The sequence below is a fragment of the Hibiscus syriacus genome, unplaced genomic scaffold (genome assembly GCF_006381635.1).
Source record: "Hibiscus syriacus cultivar Baekdansim isolate YM2019G1 unplaced genomic scaffold, ASM638163v2 tig00110387_pilon, whole genome shotgun sequence".
Lineage (NCBI taxonomy): Eukaryota > Viridiplantae > Streptophyta > Magnoliopsida > Malvales > Malvaceae > Hibiscus > Hibiscus syriacus.
This window is the reverse complement of record NW_024062717.1, coordinates 7728125-7750070: the sequence shown is the minus strand read 5'-3', so window position 1 is coordinate 7750070 and position 21946 is coordinate 7728125. Positions and strand designations below refer to the sequence as shown.

The window sequence follows — 21946 nt, the reverse complement described above, 5'->3', positions numbered from 1 at the left end:
CCTTCCTTTTGTCCAATATTTCAAGTTTGGTTTCTCAGTCTTCGCTTTATTGTCACTACCATCCAAGGCCCGTAGGGGTATCGTCGTTTAATTCGGCTTCCTATGTGTTTGGCATGGTTTGGTTGTGTAGGTTTGCTGGTTCTGGCATGTAAACTGGGTTAACCCCACACATCCTTTCGAGTTTCCGTAGATGCTACACTTGAAAAACAATTGTCGTAGACTTCGTATTCAATTTACTGGGTGAAATCATCGATGTCGATGCAAGGAATTAGGGGTTTATTCAGATCAACTAAAACGACTAATCTTGCAAATTTACCCCGTTCACCCGCCTTTGTGTTGTAGTCTATTCTAATCACCTTGTCGATCGAATTGGCTATTGTCCTGAAAAGCATTTTTGTGTAGTATCTATAGGGTAATCTCAGGAGGCGAACCTAAATTATTACTTGATATGGATGTTTTCCTAGGTGGAGAATCCTCTGCTCCATGATTGTACTGTAAGGTAACTCCCGTAAATCGTCCAAGGGCCGTCCGTGAGAACCTTGGTGTAGTCTTCTGCTCATTCAAATTTCACGAGGTAGTAATCGTTGCCAAGGTCGATAAGGTTGATTTTTTCCATAGGGTGCCAAAAGGCGTTGGTCCTATTCCAGAGGACTCCAATGCCTATCTTCTTCCCTATGAGCCTCAAGATGACTGTTTGTTTCATGTTCTGGTCGATTAGGTCGTGTACCGGATCATAGAACTTTATCTTTGGGCAGGGACCGGTTGTGTCGATTATAACTTCTCCCTCCTAGAAAACTATATCGTCTTCTACTTTTCTTTTATCGTGAAAAAAAAAAAATGTTTTTGACAAACATTATATGAGTCTCTTAGCACTGTTGCAGCAATATTTCTCATCTTACAATTATATATTTTATTTACCTCTATAAAATTTAACATATAACAATATTTTTAATAACAATATGTACATATAGAATAATTATTTGACATATTTTTAATAAAGAATTTCTTTTATCTCACTCTACGTTAATATATCAATTAATAAATTATATTGATTTCTTATCTTGAAATTTTTTTAAAATTTCACAAGCAAGTATCTTGTTTTATTTTTTGAATTTTTAAAGTTAATCAAATAACGCATGTCATTATTTTAATATTATTTCTTAAATAACAGTTTTTATTTTATTTTGATACACATGTATGTTCTATATATTTTCGAAGTACCTAGAATAGGCCTGTATCTAGGACTATAACGAGTTGAGTTTGAATGAGTTTTACTAGGCTCAAAAGTTTAAAATTGAACTCAATTCGATTCAAAAGCTTGCGAGTTTAAAATTGTAAACTTCGACTTAAACTCGGAATCAAAAGTTGAAGTTTAGCTTGAGTTCGAAAAAATTTAAACTCGAAACATTCTCAGATTTAACTTAATTAAAGCTATAACTTGAACTCAGTTCTAGCTCGAATGCGAACCTAAACCTTAAGTGTACAAAAATCTTATATTGCATTTTAAAGAACATATAAATATTAATATTATTAATAATTTAATTTAAAATTTTAAAACTTAATATATTATTTTTATCGAATTTTCGAGTTGGATATCAGGTAGCTCATTTCAGTTCGTTAGAACTCGAGCCGAATTTATTCAATTCGAATGATAACCGAACTTTGACAAAATCGAATTCAATTAAATTGTAATGTATCTATCTCATTTCCAGGCGTACCTATATCTATCTAGCTACCTTAAACAGGTCTTACTAGCAGCCATTTTCTACTAATTAATGTTGTTGAAGATAGTCGTAAAAGCTTGTATTACATGACAAATAGGGTGGCACTTCACTAAAGCAAGGTTGTACACCAGGTACAAAATACATAGGATTCTCTGACATTATTGAATTGAAATAGGTCGATATTATAATCAAGTCTATTTTTTGGTGTTAAAAACAAAGTGATGTGAATATGCAAGATTCATCGGTAGATCCTAAAGGTTAACCCCCAGCAACCGGCTGAAATTCATGGGCGCCACAAGTGGTTCTGATGCACCGAATAGAGTCAAAGCTGCCAACTCCGATGCCCTTTGTGTTGGATGGAACCGGTCCCAAAACAAGTACTCGTCGCGGTTCGAGCAGAAGCTTGCAGTTTGATTGCAGTCATAAGTTCCATTTCCACAGCAAGCTGCTGCAATGTTCTTGAAACCTGAATAAAACATGTCCATTGGATTGTCAAAATGATTACTTGTTTCTGTGTAGGAATAGTAAATGCTTACCCAAGGCCAACATGTCTCCCATGAAAAAACTGGTCATCAGAAACGTATTTGCCACCGAATATTCATGTCTTGGACTTGGGAGCTGAAATTGTCTAATAAGATCGCCACGTTTAAAGAGAACTCTGCTGCAAGCTCTTGAGCCGGTTTGAAACAGCTATCGTTACCGGTGAAGACGGCTCGAGCGAATGGGGTGCACCCGATTGGTGGAACGGTTAAAACGCCGAACGTTCTTGCTCCGAGCTCGTATAGAGTCTGTGACATATGTAGAAACATGTATGAAAGATGCACCATAGTTTAAGGCTTCAAGTGAACTAATTGAAAGAAGGGCAAATGATGATCAAACCTTTATATGGTACGCGTATGTGGATAACAGGGTGGCATTGAACTCCAGTACAGACATTGGGGGCGCTGGGTTAAGTAGATATTCAAGGATGTCGTTGCTTCCGATGCTGATAAGAAAGAATGCTTTCGAAAGAATCCTACCGGTTGCTTCTTCATTGCCTGTCTTGTTTGTGATGTTTGAACGAACGGTTGAAAACTGTTTGATCTGATCCTCTAAGGAAATCGCCATTTTCTGCAGATGTAATTATGTAACATATAATTTAAGAATTGAAGTTTGTTTTTCTCATTCATGCAAGTTCACAGAATTAAAAAGATGAACAGTCACGTACTACTTGTCCAGTATGGTTCAGAATACCGGATCCTCCAGAGGCAAAGTTGGCACCCTGCAGTATATTCTCCTGGAAAGTTGATGGATCATTGAGAAGGTATAGAAATGGTGGTGGACTCTTCGTTAATCCGAGCAGAACCGCTAAACGAATAGATCAAACAAGTCATTAGTACATGTCATAATGGCTAGCAAAATGAAGAGCTAATGGTGGATTTCTACCTATCTGATCAGCAGTGTTAAGGCCGTTGCTGAACCTCCCTGTCGGCTTCGAGTGAGGGAAATCAATACCATTGAAGTAGAAATCCGCCCTGGCCAGGCACCCAGGTATGAAGTCGTTAGTACCGACATCAAGGGTCGAGTCCCCGAATATGTAGACGGCTGCTGGTGGTGCCTCGGCACAGAGCAGAAGCGAAGTTACTGCAATCGACATGAAAACACAAAGGAAACATGAATCGTACCTATTCGCCATGTGACAGTGGCTATTCAACACAGAATCAAACATGTTATTGAGAGTATTTATATATGCAGAATCAAACTAAATGTTACAGCCTGTAGGATGTCATGTAAAGACGATGATAATTGAGGCCGAATATCCTGTGTAAAAGGATCTAAAAGCTCGAAACAGAAGAATTCCAAATCAAATCCTTCATGTTAAGAAAAAAACAAGAAAAAAGTACAAGCAAAAGAATCAAGTGAAAAAACTTATGTGGCGTGGCGACATGTCTCCATTAGATCATCTAAGTCCAACGTTAAATCACTATGTTGAAGGGATGTCTTTAGTGGAAGAGACGAATGTACGTCATTTTCATCCTGCTCACATGCATGCTCCAAAACATACATTCCCATAACAATGAATCTCCTCCATCCTCAACCTTACGTTTCTTTGCTTTTTCGACTTACATAAATAAGACGCGTGAAGCTAAAGACACTAACTAAAACCATTTGACAACAAATCAAATCTAAAACAACGTTGCCCTTTAGCTCATTTCAACCTTTAACATATGTTACAGACATTTCAAGATTCATCAACTTAATTAACTTATTATTATTTTTTATTAAATTTGATTAAATATTCACCTCTATTCTTATTAGGGATGCTAATGGAGTTGAGCAACTCAACTCAAGTTCGACTTGGTCAATGCTTGATTCAATTTCGAGCTCGACTTGAGTTCTTAACGAGTTTAGTCGAACAAGACTTAACTCGATAAATTTGTGAGCAACTCGTTAATTTTTTAAAAATAATTTTTTAGAATGTTTATTGTCTATTTTTAAGGCTGACTATGTAATATTAAACTTATCTTTTTTTCAATAATGATTGTAATATGTTAGTTTGGTATATTTGTGGATTGTTACTTTAGTTGTAATATGTTAGTTTTATATATTTGTGGATTGTTAATTTGGAGGTTAGACTTTGGAATTACTTCAGACACTATTTTAATCATTTTTTTAAAATTTTTTAAATTTAAATTTATATTAAACTCTATATAATATCACTAGATTTTACATATATTTAAGAAACACGACAAAATTATAGTAAGCTTAATGAATCGAGTACAATTTTATCGAACTTAACTGGCAATAAATCGAATTAAATAATTTTTCAATCTGAATCAAATACTATTCAATTTGTGATCGACTTGCTTGATAATCACCTAGACTTGATTAAGACATTAATAGAAGATAAATCGTAAATATTCTCATTAGTAAAAATGGGATTGGATTGGATAGGTTGGGCCAAGAGGTTAAATACTAAAAACCTGATGGGCTTTTTTTGTAGATACCTAACGGTAAAACATTATCTGACCGACCGCTACATACAGTTTGATTCTCGATACAAACTGCCTGCAAATACAATCTTCTACGAGCTCGCTTCTATCTTCTTTTCTGGTTTGAGTTTGGCTGTATTCACATTCCTAATCTTCTCTAAACTTTCCTTTTCCTTTGAAATTAAAAGAAAAAGGGCCAAAACCAGGAAAATCGGAAACAATAACGGACCATTGTGATGCAACAACTGGTGGTGTATCGTGTCGTTTAATGATTTGATTTGAAGATTGAAAATTTGTGTTGTTGTTCTTGGGTGGGTTTGTTTGATGACGATGGTCGTAGGTGTATTACGTTCCTTTCGCGATCGAGCCCTCGCCCGATGCTTCCACTGCTTCCCTTGTCTCTCTGATCCTGGTACCCTTTTTTTCCCTACAAAAAGAGAAGAAGAAGCTTTTACTATGTATTTTTTTTCATAATTCAGTTTAGTTGCGGATAATTAGCTTATCACTTGCCATTTTGTCGGAATTTTTTTATTTTTTAACGTTTCCCTTATGAATTAATTTGGAATTTCTGGCTGTGAGTTCTTAGCCCGGAGATCATCGTGGGGTTTGAAAGTGACATTGCTGATGCTGCATCTGATATTCGTTGGCATTCTCTTTCTTTTCGACGATGATTTGATTGAGAAAACCAAAAAAGAACCCTGGTATGTATGTATGTATATGTGACTTCATTCACTGCAATTACTTCTATTTTCTGCTTTGAAAAATATAAAGTTGGATTCTTTTGTTCAATTTTTCGATGGTCGATTTAACCTCAAGATAATGTGTGTATTTAACCTCAAGATAATGTGTGTATAGCATAAGAACATCAATAAATAAAGCATAAAAATACATCTTCCTTAGCTAGATGTTTTGATGTTTTCCAAGCTCACTTGCTTTCGTATTTTCTCTTGAAATTTATAACTTGTAAATGCTACATGTCTGTGGAACCTTCAATTTAATTCTTTCCTCGTTTTCCAGGTACATCGCTCTATATTTGTCATTGCTTTTTGCCACATTGATGCAATACTTTATTACTTCTAGTTCTTCTCCGGGGTAATACCAGTGCGCATTTATTCTCGAGATCAAAGTTTTCAACTGTATAAAATATTGATTACATTTTTACTCTAAATGTTTTTGTTCGCTTTGTTGTTATTTTGCTTTTAGTTATGTGGTTGATGCAATGAGGGCTGTTAACGAGACAAATGTGGTGTATCAGAAGTCGTCAATGGCCTCAAAGTAAGCCTTTTTTTCTTTTATCGGTCCTTCTCTGTTCTTTGTCACTCCTATTGTTTTGAAGTTTGAACTAAATTATTCTGGATAGAATGATCTAACAGAAATAGAAGCAGATTTATGCTTGGAATCTTACTATTTATCACGTTCTTATTATGTTTAAGCAAAGAAAGCCTGCTTCAAGCAAAAATGGAAGCTTGATTGTCAATGTAGAAGGGAGAGAATCAGGTAGAAATTTTCAAGGGAGTAATCCTTCATCTTGGACAAAGTTGGTGATGGACATGTATCCCCCTGGAACATCCGTTAGGTATGTAAAACACAGTTGACTTTGTGAATAATCTCTTTCAGTTACCTTTTTAAAGAATTTATATTTATGGATCTGCAATGGTGCTAAGTGCTGGCAAAGTTAAGCAATCACGGTATTTTCTTTCATGTATCACTTACTACTCTTGCCTTTTTACTTATGCATGTTGCTTTTATAAATCTTGCACAAGTGTGGATTAAAATACTTAACCTCTTTGCCTCACTAGTTTTAATCTTATCTAAGCACGTCTACGAAACAAATGGCATATGAATCTTGATGTTTTGCTTATTTTAGCCCCGTAAGCTTGAGTTTAATCTGAGTTTTTTCATGCAAATCACCAAGTGGAATGCAATTATGGAGAACTTATTGAATATCACTGAAGCACTGTGTTTCTTTTGGATTTTACAGGTCTTGCACTTGCTCCTATTGTAATGTTGAGCAGGTATTGAGATCTAATTTTTATGTCCTTCATGTGATACTACGTATTTCCTTTGAATTGACACCTCTTGATAACCTCTGTTTATGCTGTGTTAGTTACCTAGATGGTGGATGTTCATTTTTGACTTTGTATGATGTCTAGCATTCAAAAAATGTTTGTGTGAATATTTGTAGCTTTAATAGTGAGCCTGGAAACATGTTAACTTTAGTCATATTGTTGCTTTTGATTGGATGTTCATTGCAAAAATATAAAGAATCACTTCTGATTATTCAGCTAAAAATTTAGATGTTACTTTTGTGCCCACTTATTACCATGCATGGCATGTGATTGTTAGTTATGTTTCTTCATGTACAACTGCAGCCTCCACGAGCAAAGCATTGCCATGATTGTGATAAATGTGTTCTTCAGTTCGATCATCATTGTGTATGGCTTGGAACATGTGTTGGTCGTGATAATCATTGCAAATTTTGGTGAGTCTACATCATCTTTGACATATTCTTTATTACCTTACCTATAGTTTGTGAGTTACTATGGTATAAGGTTATCTATAATCTAATGAGAAGGGTGCTGAAACTGTAAAAAAGAAACTCATCATAAACCCATAAAGTACATTGAGAGGATTTTCTTTTCCCATTTCCATTATCTGAAATTGTTATTTTTATGACAACTATAACAAATTCATATAGTTGAAATATATTTTTCCTAATTTGAAACTGATTTGTCTTCTCCCATCACAATTTTATAAATTCAGGTGGTATATTTGTGAAGAGACAGCATTGTGCCTTTGGACTGGCATCTTGTACATTTCATTCCTGAAGGTCAACATTTCAAGGGCTTGGTATGTTATATTACTAAAGTAACTTTTCCTTTCTAACATCTTGGTATGGCAGTCCAATATTTTATGGTGTGAGACATGAGTGGCTAAATATCTATTATTTGACTTTTATCTTCTATTTGAGCCTCTTTAGTTACCTATTCTTAAAATTTGACTTGGAAACATGACAGGTGGAAGGATGCCATCGTTTTTCTGCTATTGATCGCCTTGTCAATTTCCATATTATTTCTACTACTGCTGCTGCTATTTCACAGGTAAGTGCTGTCATTTTTTACTTGTTTTTAGCATTGCATTTCTGATTTTGGTGATTGGTTTTAATGTTATGAACCATGTGCACTGCTTTATCATGGGAACCTTTATTTTTCATGCAGCTATCTTGTTCTGACAAATCAGACTACTTACGAGCTCGTTAGACGCAGGCGTATCCCATATCTAAGGTTAGTGGGTGCTTTTATTCTCTTCATTCTATTTTGCATCATGCCAATTGTGTGCTAATTCATCTTGAAGGTACAAATACAGTACCATGTTTATGTATATCGATGGAATTATTAACTACAGATCAAAAGACTCGCTATTTAATTTGATACAACACGTTTATTAGTTATACGCTGGTATGAAGCGAGTGTGAAGCTCAGATTGATTTTTTATCAAGTGATTAATCATGTGTTGACAGCTTACTTGATTTCCATTTTCACTATATGCAGGCAAGTTCCAGAACGGGTTTTTCCTTTTAGTAAAGGAGTTTGCAGAAATTTATATGAATTCTGCTGTGTTCGAAGCAGCTTTTACAGTTTGGAATCTTTGCCCTTGCCTCAAGAACTCGAAAAAAAATCGAGGCCTTACACTTGCTTAGATGTTTTAACCTGTCGTTGCTGCTGATATTATAGGGATATGTATCATTTAGCGAAAACAATTGTGATTTAAACCGAAAAAAAATATTTAATTTGGGGGTTTAGAAGCAATCATTCTAGTTTAATAGATGTATGGTTGGGTGAAAGTTGAGATGCTCATCAGGTTTAGATTTTAGTGGGTGATGTTTTTTGTTCCGATGTGTTTTAAGAAGTTGGAAATTGTCAACCAAGATTTGAATCGTCTCATATGTAGCTTCTTATAATCATCCAAAGGTATGAAAGAACTGCCATTGGGTCTTTAGCATTTCAATGCATTATTTGGAAGTTTATGTTGCTTCAGATGTCGAAAATAAGCTTTGTACACTGCTCGCACACACCATGTGCTCTCACCGACCAGTACATCAGAAACTGAACCTTCTAATACTTGTATCTTTTTAGGCTTATTGACCACCATCCACCCCTTTCGTTGACGGAGATCTTTCCGACCACTTGATTCCAATAGTTCTTGCGGCATTGAATGGACGAGGGTGTTTAATTAAATGGATTAGAATAAAAGACAAAACAGTATTTAAATTCAGCATTTGAACTTGGCAAAAAATATACAAATGCTGCCCCAGTAAGGTCTGAAGTAGAAGGAATCCACCCTATAAGAACAGTACATGGCGTCCCAAAAGTGAGACATTTTAGATTACATGCATGTCAGTTGTCGATCCACCTCTCAAATCTCAATAGACTGGAGGGCATGAATTTTCACATGACAAGAACTCCTAATGAGAGTATGTTTAGGAAAGACTATTATGGAGCAAGCTCCTAAACATGCACTCTAGTCCGTCTTCAAAACTTTCACACTCCATCCAAAGATTCTAAATCAAGCTGTGCGGATTGAATTTTCTTTTCCCCGGGGTCCTCTTTTGAACCCTGCAGCAGTAAGTTGCTGACCGCCAGATCGACTCTGTCTAACTCGTTCATTTTCTGCTCGTCTGTGAACAACGCTGAACCCTTCCGCACCAACTTCGAAACCAATGACCACTTCGAAGGCTTTGTCTTCAACGTAAATGGAGAAAGGAAAGAGGAAGGTGTGAAAAATGGAAGCAGTGATCAGGCTTGCTTCTTTAAGCAACGCAGTGACCGCAGAAAGATGATGGTCTTGTTTTGATCGGGAAAGTCTCGGAACATGTCCATAATGTGCTTCAATGATGCAAGAGAACTGGCAATTTTCTTTTTCATGGTCATCCTAGAGGTGATGTAACCGCTAACATTGATTTCAATGCTTAGCTCTCCCAGCTTGCTTCGTCGAAGAGCCGATTGAAGTTCTCGAGCACTTTGTTTCATCGACAGAATGGCATCCCTCGTGTTTTCGCACAGATCCAAGTGCTTCAACGAACAATCTAGCAATGCGTTCTCCCATTCCTCATTGGGATGCTGAGCTAAAGCTTTTTGAGTGGGGCAAATTAAGAAGATCGTCTATGCAAATGTACAACTCCGCTAAGCCAAATAGACTGGTGCAAAGTGTTTCGGCATTCGATGATGAAGCACCCTGCCAACACCTACACTTATTCAGCTTCTCTTCCAATCGAAGCGTGCTCGGATGGGATCGAGCAGGGAAGCTGAAGGATCGAACACTGTATTTCTTCGTAGACTTTGAGGAGAAAGCAGCCGTTGTCACTCTTTTCATTCTAAGATGAAAACTAATTAATCATCCATTAACATATATTTATACCAAGAAGCTTGGAAATAGTAGGCCCGTGTACCAATGTGGAAGGCATGTGATGATGGTGTGGGAACTTTTCCTGTAAAAAACGATTTGTAAATGATAAAGTTGCCTTATTTAACAAAAATCCCAGGGTTCTGATTTGGATACGATGTATCTGACTTCCGGGATTTTGTTTCTTTTCTCGCAACACTTGTGGATTCATTACAGCTCCAATGCATCGTTCATCATCCAACAATGCACAACTACCACTGTCGAACGCCGACCTGAATTTTTCTATTAAGAAAAATATGGCCACGCAAAGTTATCTAGATATGCAGGACCTTGAAATTCATGTTATTTGATATCCGAGATAACATTTGGAACTAAGGATGGATCGAAGGTGTGTTGGGAGCGGTCGTTCTTCTTGAAAATTTTAAATTATTATAAATTTTAGATATTTTCTCTTGATAATTTGTTTTCTTCCTTAAAAGTGTATTAGTTCACTCTCGTTCAAAATTTTAAAAGTTTATTTATTAATATAAAAATATTATGATTGATTTGATACCTTATAATACTAAACTTTAAATCATTTAAATAATTTTGTACGAGGGGTACCTCATAATAAGAAGCGATGCTTCCTAGCATAGACTTGACAGGCTAAGATATATGTCTTCTGCTTCATGACATGGTTTTTAGAACCGGACCGGTTAGTGAATCGGTTATGTTACCGGTTTATTGGTTCAACCAGTCGAATCCGTCTGACCGGACGGAAGAACCGGACGACGTTATAATTATTTAAAAAATTAAATAAAAATACCAAAAATATTTAATAAAAAATAATTTTTTATATCACAAGTCATATTCAAAGCAAGTCATAACATATATAAGTTAAAAACCATAAAATCAATTGAAACAAAATGATTCAAATTAACTACAACATAATATTTAATGTAAAACATATTAAATATTAAATATAATTATATAACTATAATTAAAAAATAAATTTGAGGTTAAAAAAAACATAACAAAATGATATTGTTTGGTTTAATTTTTTTTTTTAAAAACAATCCCACATGGCTAAGAAACATAGAAGAGCATCCCAAAAGTCTAAAGAGTAAAAATATGAGAACAAAACAATCTCACATTGCTAAGAAACATAGAAGCGCATCACAACTAACTTCTATAAATAATAGAGGTAATTTGGCATTCAAAATCATGGAGCCTTTTGGTGAGCATTGAGTGAACTATTCTTTCACTTCAATCAAACTTGAATTTTAGGCTTCAATCGAGCTTCTAATTTTTTTTTTTGAGTTCAAGCCTTTTTGAGTTCAAGTTTCAATATTATATTTCGAGTTTGAGTTGAACTTGATAATTTTTAGCTTGTGAGTTTGAGTTGAGTTGAGCTTACTTTTAAAGTTTTCAAGTTCGAGTCGAGCTCAGCAATACTCGAGTTCGACTTGACTCGTTTAACAAACGACGTTGTTTGGTTTAATTTTTTTTTTAAAAAAAAAAACAAAAATCCCGATTTTTTTCGGTTTTCAACCGGTCCGGTTCGAACGGTTCAACGGTTCTGGCCGGTTCACTAATAGCGGTTCAACCGGTTTATATTGAACCGGACTAAGAAACAGTTCCCGGTTGAACCGGTTGAACCGACCGATCCGATCCGATTTTCAAAACAGAGGCTTCATGTTATAATGTTGTGCATGGGTACATGAATGCTACTACGTTTGACACATTCAACATGAGGTGGATCTCCTTATGGATTTTGGCTAGCTTATTGTTATTTGTCACAGTTTCAAATTTTGAATCTAAAATTTATTGAAAGTTGTTTTTTAATTAATTTAAAATTTTTTATTTATAAAAAGGTGTTGTCTTCATTTTGTTTTAGATAAAGGTAAAAATTAATATTATAATAATATCATAAACAAAAAAATTATGCATTGTGATATAAATTTAGATTTTTAGCATTTTTTATTTTTAAAGGAATATTAATAATAAATTTATTGTTATAGTTTAATTTTAAAGGAAGTTAAAGGATTCTCAGTTAGATTTGTTGAATTTATAATATTTTTTGACGAAATAGACATTAAATTCATATTCATAATATCAAAAAGGAATAAATTATAAATTTTGGGGTCTAATAATCGAAAATGATAGTGGCCCATATCGATGGTGACGATGGTGAGTAATGACGACCACAAGAGACTTGGGTCGATTTAATCTATTTGATATTTATCTTAAATTTAAGAGTTAAAATGATATTTTATCTAAAGTTTAAGGTCTAATTAGTATTATATTTAAGTTCAATGATTAATTAAAAATTGACCTCTTGTGACTAACGTGTTATGTCATCAACTACTAATTGACCAAAATATAACAATCGATAACATAAATGGTCAAAGTTTAATAAATCAATAATATAAGTGATCAATTTTTTATAAAAAATTTGGCGATTTTTTTTTTTTAAAAATACCAATCCAATAGTTTATTAAAATTATATTCACAAAAATAATTTTATATTTGATAAATTAAATATCCCTTCAATGTTGAGTATAAGTGAAGTCAACAATTTATCAAAAAAAAAAAAGACAAATAAAGTGTAACCAACAAAAGTATGTGAAACTTCTAAACCCTATCTACTTCTGACACGTGTCAAGATATTATTTAATTTCTCGTTTCGGGTGCCTCTACGTGGGTTCATAGCCAACACGTGGAGAGAATTGGACGAAACACCAATTTACTTGAATAAGGAATGTGGTAACAAGTGTGCGGCGGGAAAAGAAAACGAGAAACAGCTGGAGAAACCATGGAATAAAAAAAAAAGAATTGAGGATCTATAAAGGGTAATAAAAGCCTTTATGAAACCATAAAATAATAGTATAATGATAAGATTATGGACCTAAAATACACATCTTTTCTGTTCAAGTTGTGGGACTCTGTGTTATATGAATCTACCATTGGATATTGTCTTATGAAACAAATAGGTCATGATAAAACCATCTTGTATTTCATTCTGCGAATATACAAATTTTGTGTATGATGTACAAATCCATTAATTAAAATGGAAATCCCATGGCATATCCTCTAAAATTTGGATGTTTAGACAGTATTTTGACATTACTCTATTGAGAAATGATGTTCAAAAGAGAGGTTCTTGCTTTAATCAAGTGCCTAAACAGGCACTCCACACGGTTCTCCACGCCTTCAGTGCTACTCTCCAATGCCACCAATCTTTTATGTGCGGTTTGCATCTTTCCAACATCCAAAGCATGTGACCTGCAAACTGCAGCATCCACGCTTTCTAATTCATTAACAATACCTTGCTTCTCTTCACAAGCTACCACACCCTTATGCATCAACTTCGTCACCAGAGACCACCTCGTTTGCTTCGTCGAAACTGATGTCGACAGGAACGAGAAAAGGGATCGAAACACGCAAGTATTCATTCTGTTAACTTGTCTCAGAGCTCGAATCACGGCCGAGAAATGATGGTCCTGGTCCAGACATGACGATGATGCATCCAATTTATCATCCATTTGCTTCAATTCCGTGATCAATTTCCTCGCCTGCTTCTTCATCGCCTTCCTGAACGACGCGTAACGAAGGATGTTACTCTCGATGCTCGAATCTCCCTTCCTCCTCCTCACGGCAGATCGAAGAGCACCAACATGTTCCTTGATCTGAAACATGTAATCCCTCGCAATACCACATATATCTAAAAGCCTCACATATCCATCCAACAATTCATCGACACATTTCTCGTGTCGACGAATGGAGAGTACTTGTTGCGTCGAAGCCATATTAAGGAGATCATCAATGCATTGATACAAATCCCCGAGCTTCGAAAGACCGGCAGAAATCGACTCCGATGTCAACACAGCCGATGCTTCCCAAGTCTTGAACCGGTTCAACTCATCCTCTATTATGAGTGTGGTGGGATGTGATCTCGAAAGCAAACTAACCGATCTTACATGGTATTTGCTAGCCATCTTAATTTGCATCTTGCTTTCTTCTCCTCTCTCTCCTTCTAGAGAGCTTGAATCCAAGATGATTTAAAATCAAATCAAAATCAACATCTATTTATATTGAAGGCAAGGGAATGCGATCACCATGTGAACCATAGTGGACTTGCTCCTTGGGAATTTCGGATACCATGTCACATCCTTCACCAGCATGGCTCAAATAATAAACTATATAATAAAATATATAGAATATTATTTTCAAAACTTAAAGAATTGCAGGTGACTCAGTTTTTGCATAGGTGGCTTGCCTGGGTTTGTCTCCTCATTCAACAACCTTTGTACACCAAAAGGTATTCATTAATTTTTCTTCGTCTTGAGATTGAGATCCAGATCCGTTACATAAAACCAAAATGCAATAATTTATAGGCTTGTTATAATTTCAAAATCTTGATTATAGCACTAATTGGCCGCCCTTTGTATTGCCTGTAATATTAAGTGCACGATTGGCATGCACTCTGTATAATGGTTTAATATAATATTTAATCAAAATATTTTTAATCCTTTAATAATAAATATTTAAATATTCATAAAAACAATTTAATACAATCCGAACTTTCTAAATATAATAATTATTCCTTTAATAATTGAGTAATTCCTAGATATTAATAATCTTCAATGTAAAAGTTTAACATTAATATATATTTTTACAATTATGATGTGAGTGTAAACATGTTTTATATAAAAATAAGAATAAACTTGATTGAGTTTTAGAATCAAAGGTAAATATAAAAGCACGTATAGTTTTCGTAGCGCAACACGTGTGATATAACAATACAGTCCTTACATATTGGGAATCGGTGAATTGGTATTTGGCAGCTGGCTGTTAGGGAATAAGTATATGGACACCAAGTGTCCACGGCTAGTCTCTAACTCCGATGGGAAACATTACTTTAGGCTTTAAAGGAACCATGATTTGATAGACTAAAGCTCTTCATTCGAATTATATTTTGACTCACTTTTTTTTTCTAAGCTAAAGTATACAAATAGTCTCTGATAGTATTTTATTAAGTCTTTGAAATGGTTTTTCGGTTATAGTACGTTATTTTATTAAGTATTTTGATTATTAAAAGTAATAAAATAGTTACATAATTATTCGTTACGTTTTAAACTCGTCTTTTTCGATTAAAAGATTAACGTTCGTCTAAAATAGATTTTAACATGTTGATTGAGATACGATAGTTATTTGAGATCATGAGATCAAATTTTATTATATATCAATCAGTATATTAATGTCCAGCTCAGACGATCGTTAATTTTTTTAACGGAAAATGAAGAGTTTGTAACATAATGAATAGTCAGGTGATCATTTTGTAATTTTTAATAGTTGAGGGATTCAAAAAGCAAAACGTTATAATTGGATTATCATTTTGTAATTTTTAATAGTTGAAGACTAAATAAAAGAGTATCCTACATTTGAGTACATTTGTATATTTTTATCCTATTTTTCCTAGTACTTTAACTTTCAATGTTTTAATTTTTATTAATTAACGGCACTACAGCAAAACTGTACATTTGCGGCGTTTTTTTATACCTATAGCGGCGTTTTTAAGCGCCGCAAAAAACACCTGCGGCGCTATGACAAACGCCGCAAAAAGCGCCGCTGAAAATAGCGTCGCCAAAGTTCGCGGCGTTTGGTAACAAAAAACGCCGCAATAGGTAACGATATATAGCGGCGTTTGTCCAACAAACGCCGCAATAGGTGTTGATATTTAGCGGCGTTTGTCCAACAAACACCGCAATATGTTTTGATATTTAGCGGCGTTTTTTCAACAAACGCCGCAATAGGTGTTGAGATTTAGCGGCGTTTTTCCCACAAACTCCGCAATAGGTGTTGAGATTTAGCGGCGTTTTTTCCACAAACGCCGCAATAGGTCTTGAGATTTAGCGGCGTTTTTCCCACAAACACCGTAAAAGATCTGGTATATAGCGGCGTTTTTAGAACAAACGCCGCAAAAGGTCATATCTATAGCGGCGTTTTAAGATACAAACGCCGCTAATTACCTCTCTATAGCTAAAAGAAATTGATTTTGCAAATTAAAACTAATTTGTCAAATGTTGTTTTCTACTCTTTTATTACCCAAATTTAACCTGTAGCATTTTCCAATAAACTTGACATCCATACAACAAACTTAAAATCCATAACAAAAAAATGAAATCCATAATAATAAATCAAAGTTTACATTAACGTAAAATATAATGTAGTTCAACATTATAACTATAATAACAATAATATCTAAGATATTTTGCTTCTAATCTTACACATTCTTCAAAACTCTTCGTCACAATGAGGCGCTTAAATTCAAAGAGATAAATCCAGTTTATATGGGAAAACAATGATACAGAGCTAGTATTGTCCTGTCATTTCTTGCACAGATATTTTGCTTCATGAGGTCTTACTCCAATTGGCATACCACTTGAAAAGGCCCCATCCATGTCAATGCAAACCCGATCTCTAGTTTCATATCCAAATAAATCATCAGTTTATATGAAAATCCATTATATCTTACGTTAAAAAAGTTAACAACACATTTCTACATAGTCAGTCCCAGCAGTCAACAACTCTATGGCATGGGCAACCATCATGATGATAAGCAAAATATAGAGATAGATTTTAATAATTGTGCAGAAACATCCAAGCTTGAATTTCATGATAACTTCTAACAGCTTATCAGACCAAACATATTTTAAATCAATAGCACCCAGAAAAAGGCTCCAAAACTACATTCCTAACAAACAGAAAGATATAAAGATGGAAATATGACAGCTCATCGAGGGTTGTACTCAACCTGGTTCAAAGTCTCCACCTGTTTCCCGAAATAACAGTATAAGGTCAATCCCATTGGCACCATGTCAAGTCATAACACAAGATGACTATTCTACTCACCATAAAGTTCGTTGTGGTAACATTATACTCATACTTCCCAGCTATCTTCGACCAGACAATAAGTATTGCTTGTGAACTTGTAAGAAAAAGTCAATGCAAGTGTAACAATTGTCCTAATCAAGGTGGGAAAAACCATCAACTTTTTATCTTTCTCAGTTTTTTTTAAAGCTAATATTAGTAAAAGGAAAACAAATCATGTAAGTTGATCTTACTTGCATTTCCACTTGGCTTGTTCCCTTGGAGGAACATTCTTACGGAAGCTGTATATCAATGGAAATCATAACAGAATTGAGTAAAACAAAGGATGAAATTTTGTACAATTGAAATTGCATAGCAATCAAACAAGCACTTTTAACCAAAACATACCAACCCCTGGAAACCCTGTGCCTCTTGGATTCTCAATGTCATCACTTACAGTTCCTCCATCATCATCCTACGAATCAAAATTCACTCAAACAAGAATAAAATATCATATTTAAACCTCTTATGTAGATAATTTCAATCAAATCTAGGACAAATTTCACACACTTAGCAAGTAAATATCATTCCTTCAATTTTACAAATCAAAATTCACTCGAACAAGAATAAAATGTACTATAATCAGAAATACTTTAAATTAGCTTTTCTCCAGTAAACAATTACATCGAATTTTCGAGGAATTCAAGAAAATTAGCCACCAGGTTCACAGAATAAGCTAAAGCAAATGCCGTTAAATAAACAAACTAGGATTTACTGGCAAAATAAAGGTAAGCAAAGATATCAGTGACGATTGATCCAATTTGACATCCGAATATGATAATTAAGAACGTTGAGGCATACAAATAGAGGAGAAAAATAAAAGGAATAAATCGAAACTCTGTAATAAATACTTACCAGTTTGCAGACATTATAGGCAAACAAGATATAGAGAATGACCATGATACACACAATAAAGATGTTGTATTGTCCACAATCAAGCTCTAGACCCATAGTGCCTTCTGTATTTTCATGTTTTTTTGGATATTTCGTAACATACAAATAAATATCACTTATGAACAAATTACCAGGTTAAAACCGATAATTTAAAGAATAAAAAAACATTTTCAAGAAGAAAAAATTACGTGACTGAGACCCATTTACAATCGAAATGTTGAACTTGAGCTATCCCTTCTAATAAAGCATTATATGTATTATCCCCTAGATCACTAACACCCTTTACGATAGCACATACCTGCATTATATGTATTCAGTTATCACGTAATTCGTGGAAATGAGAGGATGAAGGATAACAAGGAAGTTTATTGAAGACTCACCACAATTGCGTAAACTGCCGAGAAGAAAAAAATAAGTCCTGCTAACAAACGAGTTGATATAGTCTCCAAAAAAATAGCAGAGAGCAGGTTACGTCTTAGAAGCTCATACGTCATCCTCGCAGATGTGCAGTATGCCTCACCAGTTATTGAGGCGAAGTTGATGGTGAACTTGTTAAGAAACTCTATCGCAGACATTAGGGCATTAACACAACACCGGAGGACAAGATTCACTATCCCGGGAACATCTTCTTCTCTCGCGCTATCAACAGCAACACACACCACTCGAACGACACAGATAAGTAGTCCAGATAGACAGACAGTGCCAGAAGAAAGACCAAATGCATTTTTGCAAGTGTTTAGAACCAAAGGGTTAGAAAGGTTAAATCTAGCTGTTTAAAAATAAGCAGACATGGGTGATGCCTTGAAAGTATGTCCAGCTTGATTCTCGATGTTGTAGATATTTCATTAAGATATCCTTCAGAAACCACCTTAGCGACACTAAGAATAGTGTTATGCCTAGTGGACACGAAGCTAAAAGACTGCCTAATCTCAATCGAAAAGGACCCAAAAGAATTCAATGTTTCTAGAAAAGAAATTAACATGTTGTATTCAACATGGCAACTTGAGCAAATAAACTAGAGAAGTAGCCCCCTTTTCATGGCACCAGAGAAACACCACCTGAGAGGAACATACTCTAGAAGAGTTGTTAGGCACCAGATCATTAATGCATTCTTCAGTCCATTCAAGCAAATAAAAAACAATGTCAAATTGAATCCATAAATCCAAACCAAAGCGAATGGCCACTACAGCGATCTTCCATACTCAAGAACAAACACTATACTTGAATCCATCATGCAGCCAAAAACATACTAAAATCAATGTTACCAACCTATAATCCCATAGGATCACTATTATCTTTGATAACTAATCAACACAATCTGGTACTCATGATGTAAGCATGTTGCATCCTATCAAAAACACAATATATATTTCAAACCGTCTATATTAATACATTAAAAATCATAGATCATGAAAAAGCTGAAAAACAGTAGGATGTTACCTCAAAGATCGTCTTATACTACGGTGAGGTTTCTCTTCATCCTTCGAGAAGTACCATTGAGCAATTGTGCCACTGATAACATAAACCTGAGCTTCCACCATTGTTGTCAAGGACCACAACATTGTCAATATCGCCAATGTAAAATAAGCTGGCACCCAGCTATCTTGTTTCCAAAAACAAGTATACTCCCCATTCGATTCTTTAGCTACAATTTTCCCATTAAACGTTGAAAACACCAAGAACACAACAATTGGGGCATAATAAACTAACAATCCAGCGGTCAACAACGGTATCACCAAGAACAATTCTAAGTTCCTCGAAAGCGAATCGGAAGCAACCCCGATAATCCTCACGATCAACTCGATTCGATGCCAATTAGCCACGACGATCCAAACAATAACCCCAACTCCAAGTAAACAAAACAAGCACCAAAATTCTATAGACCAAAGGGAAAGTGTCGCTACAAGAAGAGCTCAAGGTACAAGCAACGAACCAATAAACATCAAGAAAGTCGGCACAATTACAAAGAAAGGAAGCAAAACATAACTATCTGCTTGGTGTAGTGTTTGAGTAACAAAAGCAAAAGGAAACAAATGGGTACACTTAGAACTAAAGTTATGACAAAGGTCCATGCTACATATGTCCAAAGACTCGAACTTGACAACAAAAAAACAGAACTTTCAAAAACCCATACTGATTTTGATGAAAAAGAAGTGCCCTGAACGCAAGAAGTGGAATTGGAATCGTAGGTGAAGGTCGAAACGTTGGAGTAGCTGTCGTTTCGATGGAAGATTGAGAAAATACCGAAAGCAAAAGTGCAGAGTACCGAGAGAAGGAAGAGGAAGAGAAAAGGGAGGTCTTTCAAAGGTCTGGGTCCGTAATTGAAAGAGATCTGGATGAACTGGGTTGGGTCGGATTCGGAAGGGTCGGGTTGAGGTGTTTCTTCGATTGGAGGAGATGGGTAGGTGGAGCTGGTGGTGGGTTTGAAGAGGAGAGGTTCGGTTGGTAAAGTGGCGTCGTATAGAGGGATGGGTTTGGCTGTGCTTGTGGTTTCTTCTTCCGTGCTGCCCATTTGCAGCGGCGGACAAACAAAACGTGTCTTGAGAAAGGATTCTAATTTGATAGGAAAAGGGGATCGTGGGAACAGATGGAAAATGGGAAAGGGATTTGAACAATTAAAATTATCAAATATTGCGGCGTTTGTTGACACAAATGCCACCTTTTATCATTTTATAGCGGCGTTTTTAAGAAAACGCCGCTAAAGTACATATTTTTTATGGCGTTTGTGTAAAAACGCCGCTAAAGTTCTAATATGTTGCAGCGTTTATTAGAAAAAAAGCCACTATAGGAGAACTCTATTGTGGCATTTTTATAAAAACGCCGCTAAAGTACAAATCTTTTGCGGCGTTTGTCAGAAAAAAATGCCACTATAGATGGACCTATTGCAGAGTTTGTATAAAAACGCCGCTAAAGTACTACTTTGTTGTGGCGTTTGTTGAAAAACGTCATTACATATGTACCTATTGCGGCGTTTATATAAAAATGCCGCTATAGTACTACTCTATAGCGGCGTTTGTTTAAGAAACGCCATTAAAGTATCATTTTGTGGCGTTTGGATTGTAAACGCCGCTATATGTTTAAATTTTGCGGCGTTTACTTTCCAAACGCCGCTAAAAGCGGCTACAGAACAATTTTGCTGTAGTGCGGTCAATTCACATTATTGATGTATTATTTTTATATGTGCTAAATTATTAACTGATCACATATTACATCATTCTAAGTGATAATGTAATATATGTTATGTTATCAAAGGTGATAATATGGTATGTCCACATCACTTAATGTGAGGTTGTGAAGTGACATATCATTTAAAATGATGATGTGATATATTCACATCATTTAAGGTGATGATATGATATGTTTGCGATACTAAGGATGATGATGTGTCATGTACAACGTCATCCAATGTGATAACATTTTTAAATCACATTATTTAAGGTGATGTTGTGACATGTGATACATCAACAATTAAACATATGTAAAAATATTAATCAGTAATATGTATTGATCGTTAGTCAGATAACGATTTTTATTCAATAAAAGTTATTTTGATAAAAATATTTAAAATTAAAATTAAAATGATCATTCAATAAAAATAATTAGGGTTAGTTTTAACATTATAATCCCTAAAATTATGTGAAGGGGGTAAAGGAACTTCTTCCACTTTCTTTCATTCATAAAAAAAATGTATATATTGTCTTATAATGAATTGTCTCTTCTCCTTGAGTTACTTTCCTTTCCGTCCCTTCACCACGATCCAAGCATAGTGTAAAAGTTATGTTGGAATGAAAAGAGGAAATGCTAAATAGTTAGAATTATTTGAAATCATAGAATCCTCAATGGCTTTTGCATCATTGCCTGTATTTGCATATATACATACACATACGTTTTGCTTATACAATTCTCTTACAAAATCTTCTTCTTCAACATGGACCATTCTTTCCAAAGTGCAGATGCCATGAACAATAAGGACTACAATATCATGTTCAAGGTGTGAGGATATTAAGTAGAGACACTCTAATTTTGATTAGGCTTCTAAAC

At 35.0% G+C, this 21946-nt stretch overlaps 2 protein-coding genes and 2 pseudogenes across 2 annotated transcripts; 1 reads left to right on the top strand and 3 right to left on the bottom strand.

Annotated features, from left to right (window-relative positions):
* Positions 1-1975: 1975 nt before the first annotated feature.
* LOC120122703 lies at positions 1976-3399 on the bottom strand (annotated as a pseudogene).
* Positions 3400-4789: 1390 nt separating this feature from the next.
* Positions 4790-8483, top strand: LOC120122579 (protein S-acyltransferase 10-like). Its single transcript, XM_039141708.1, has 11 exons — positions 4790-5108; positions 5283-5397; positions 5714-5788; positions 5900-5971; positions 6135-6272; positions 6678-6711; positions 7069-7178; positions 7460-7546; positions 7714-7797; positions 7915-7980; positions 8248-8483. Exons 1-11 carry the CDS (start codon positions 5021-5023, stop codon positions 8420-8422), a joined length of 1044 nt encoding a protein of 347 aa, XP_038997639.1. The 5' UTR covers positions 4790-5020; the 3' UTR covers positions 8423-8483.
* Positions 8484-13209: 4726 nt separating this feature from the next.
* LOC120122791 lies at positions 13210-14076 on the bottom strand. Its single transcript, XM_039141876.1, has one exon. It carries the CDS (start codon positions 14074-14076, stop codon positions 13210-13212), a length of 867 nt encoding a protein of 288 aa, XP_038997807.1.
* Positions 14077-17201: 3125 nt separating this feature from the next.
* Positions 17202-20448, bottom strand: LOC120122789 (annotated as a pseudogene).
* Between the last annotated feature and the right edge of the window lie 1498 nt (positions 20449-21946).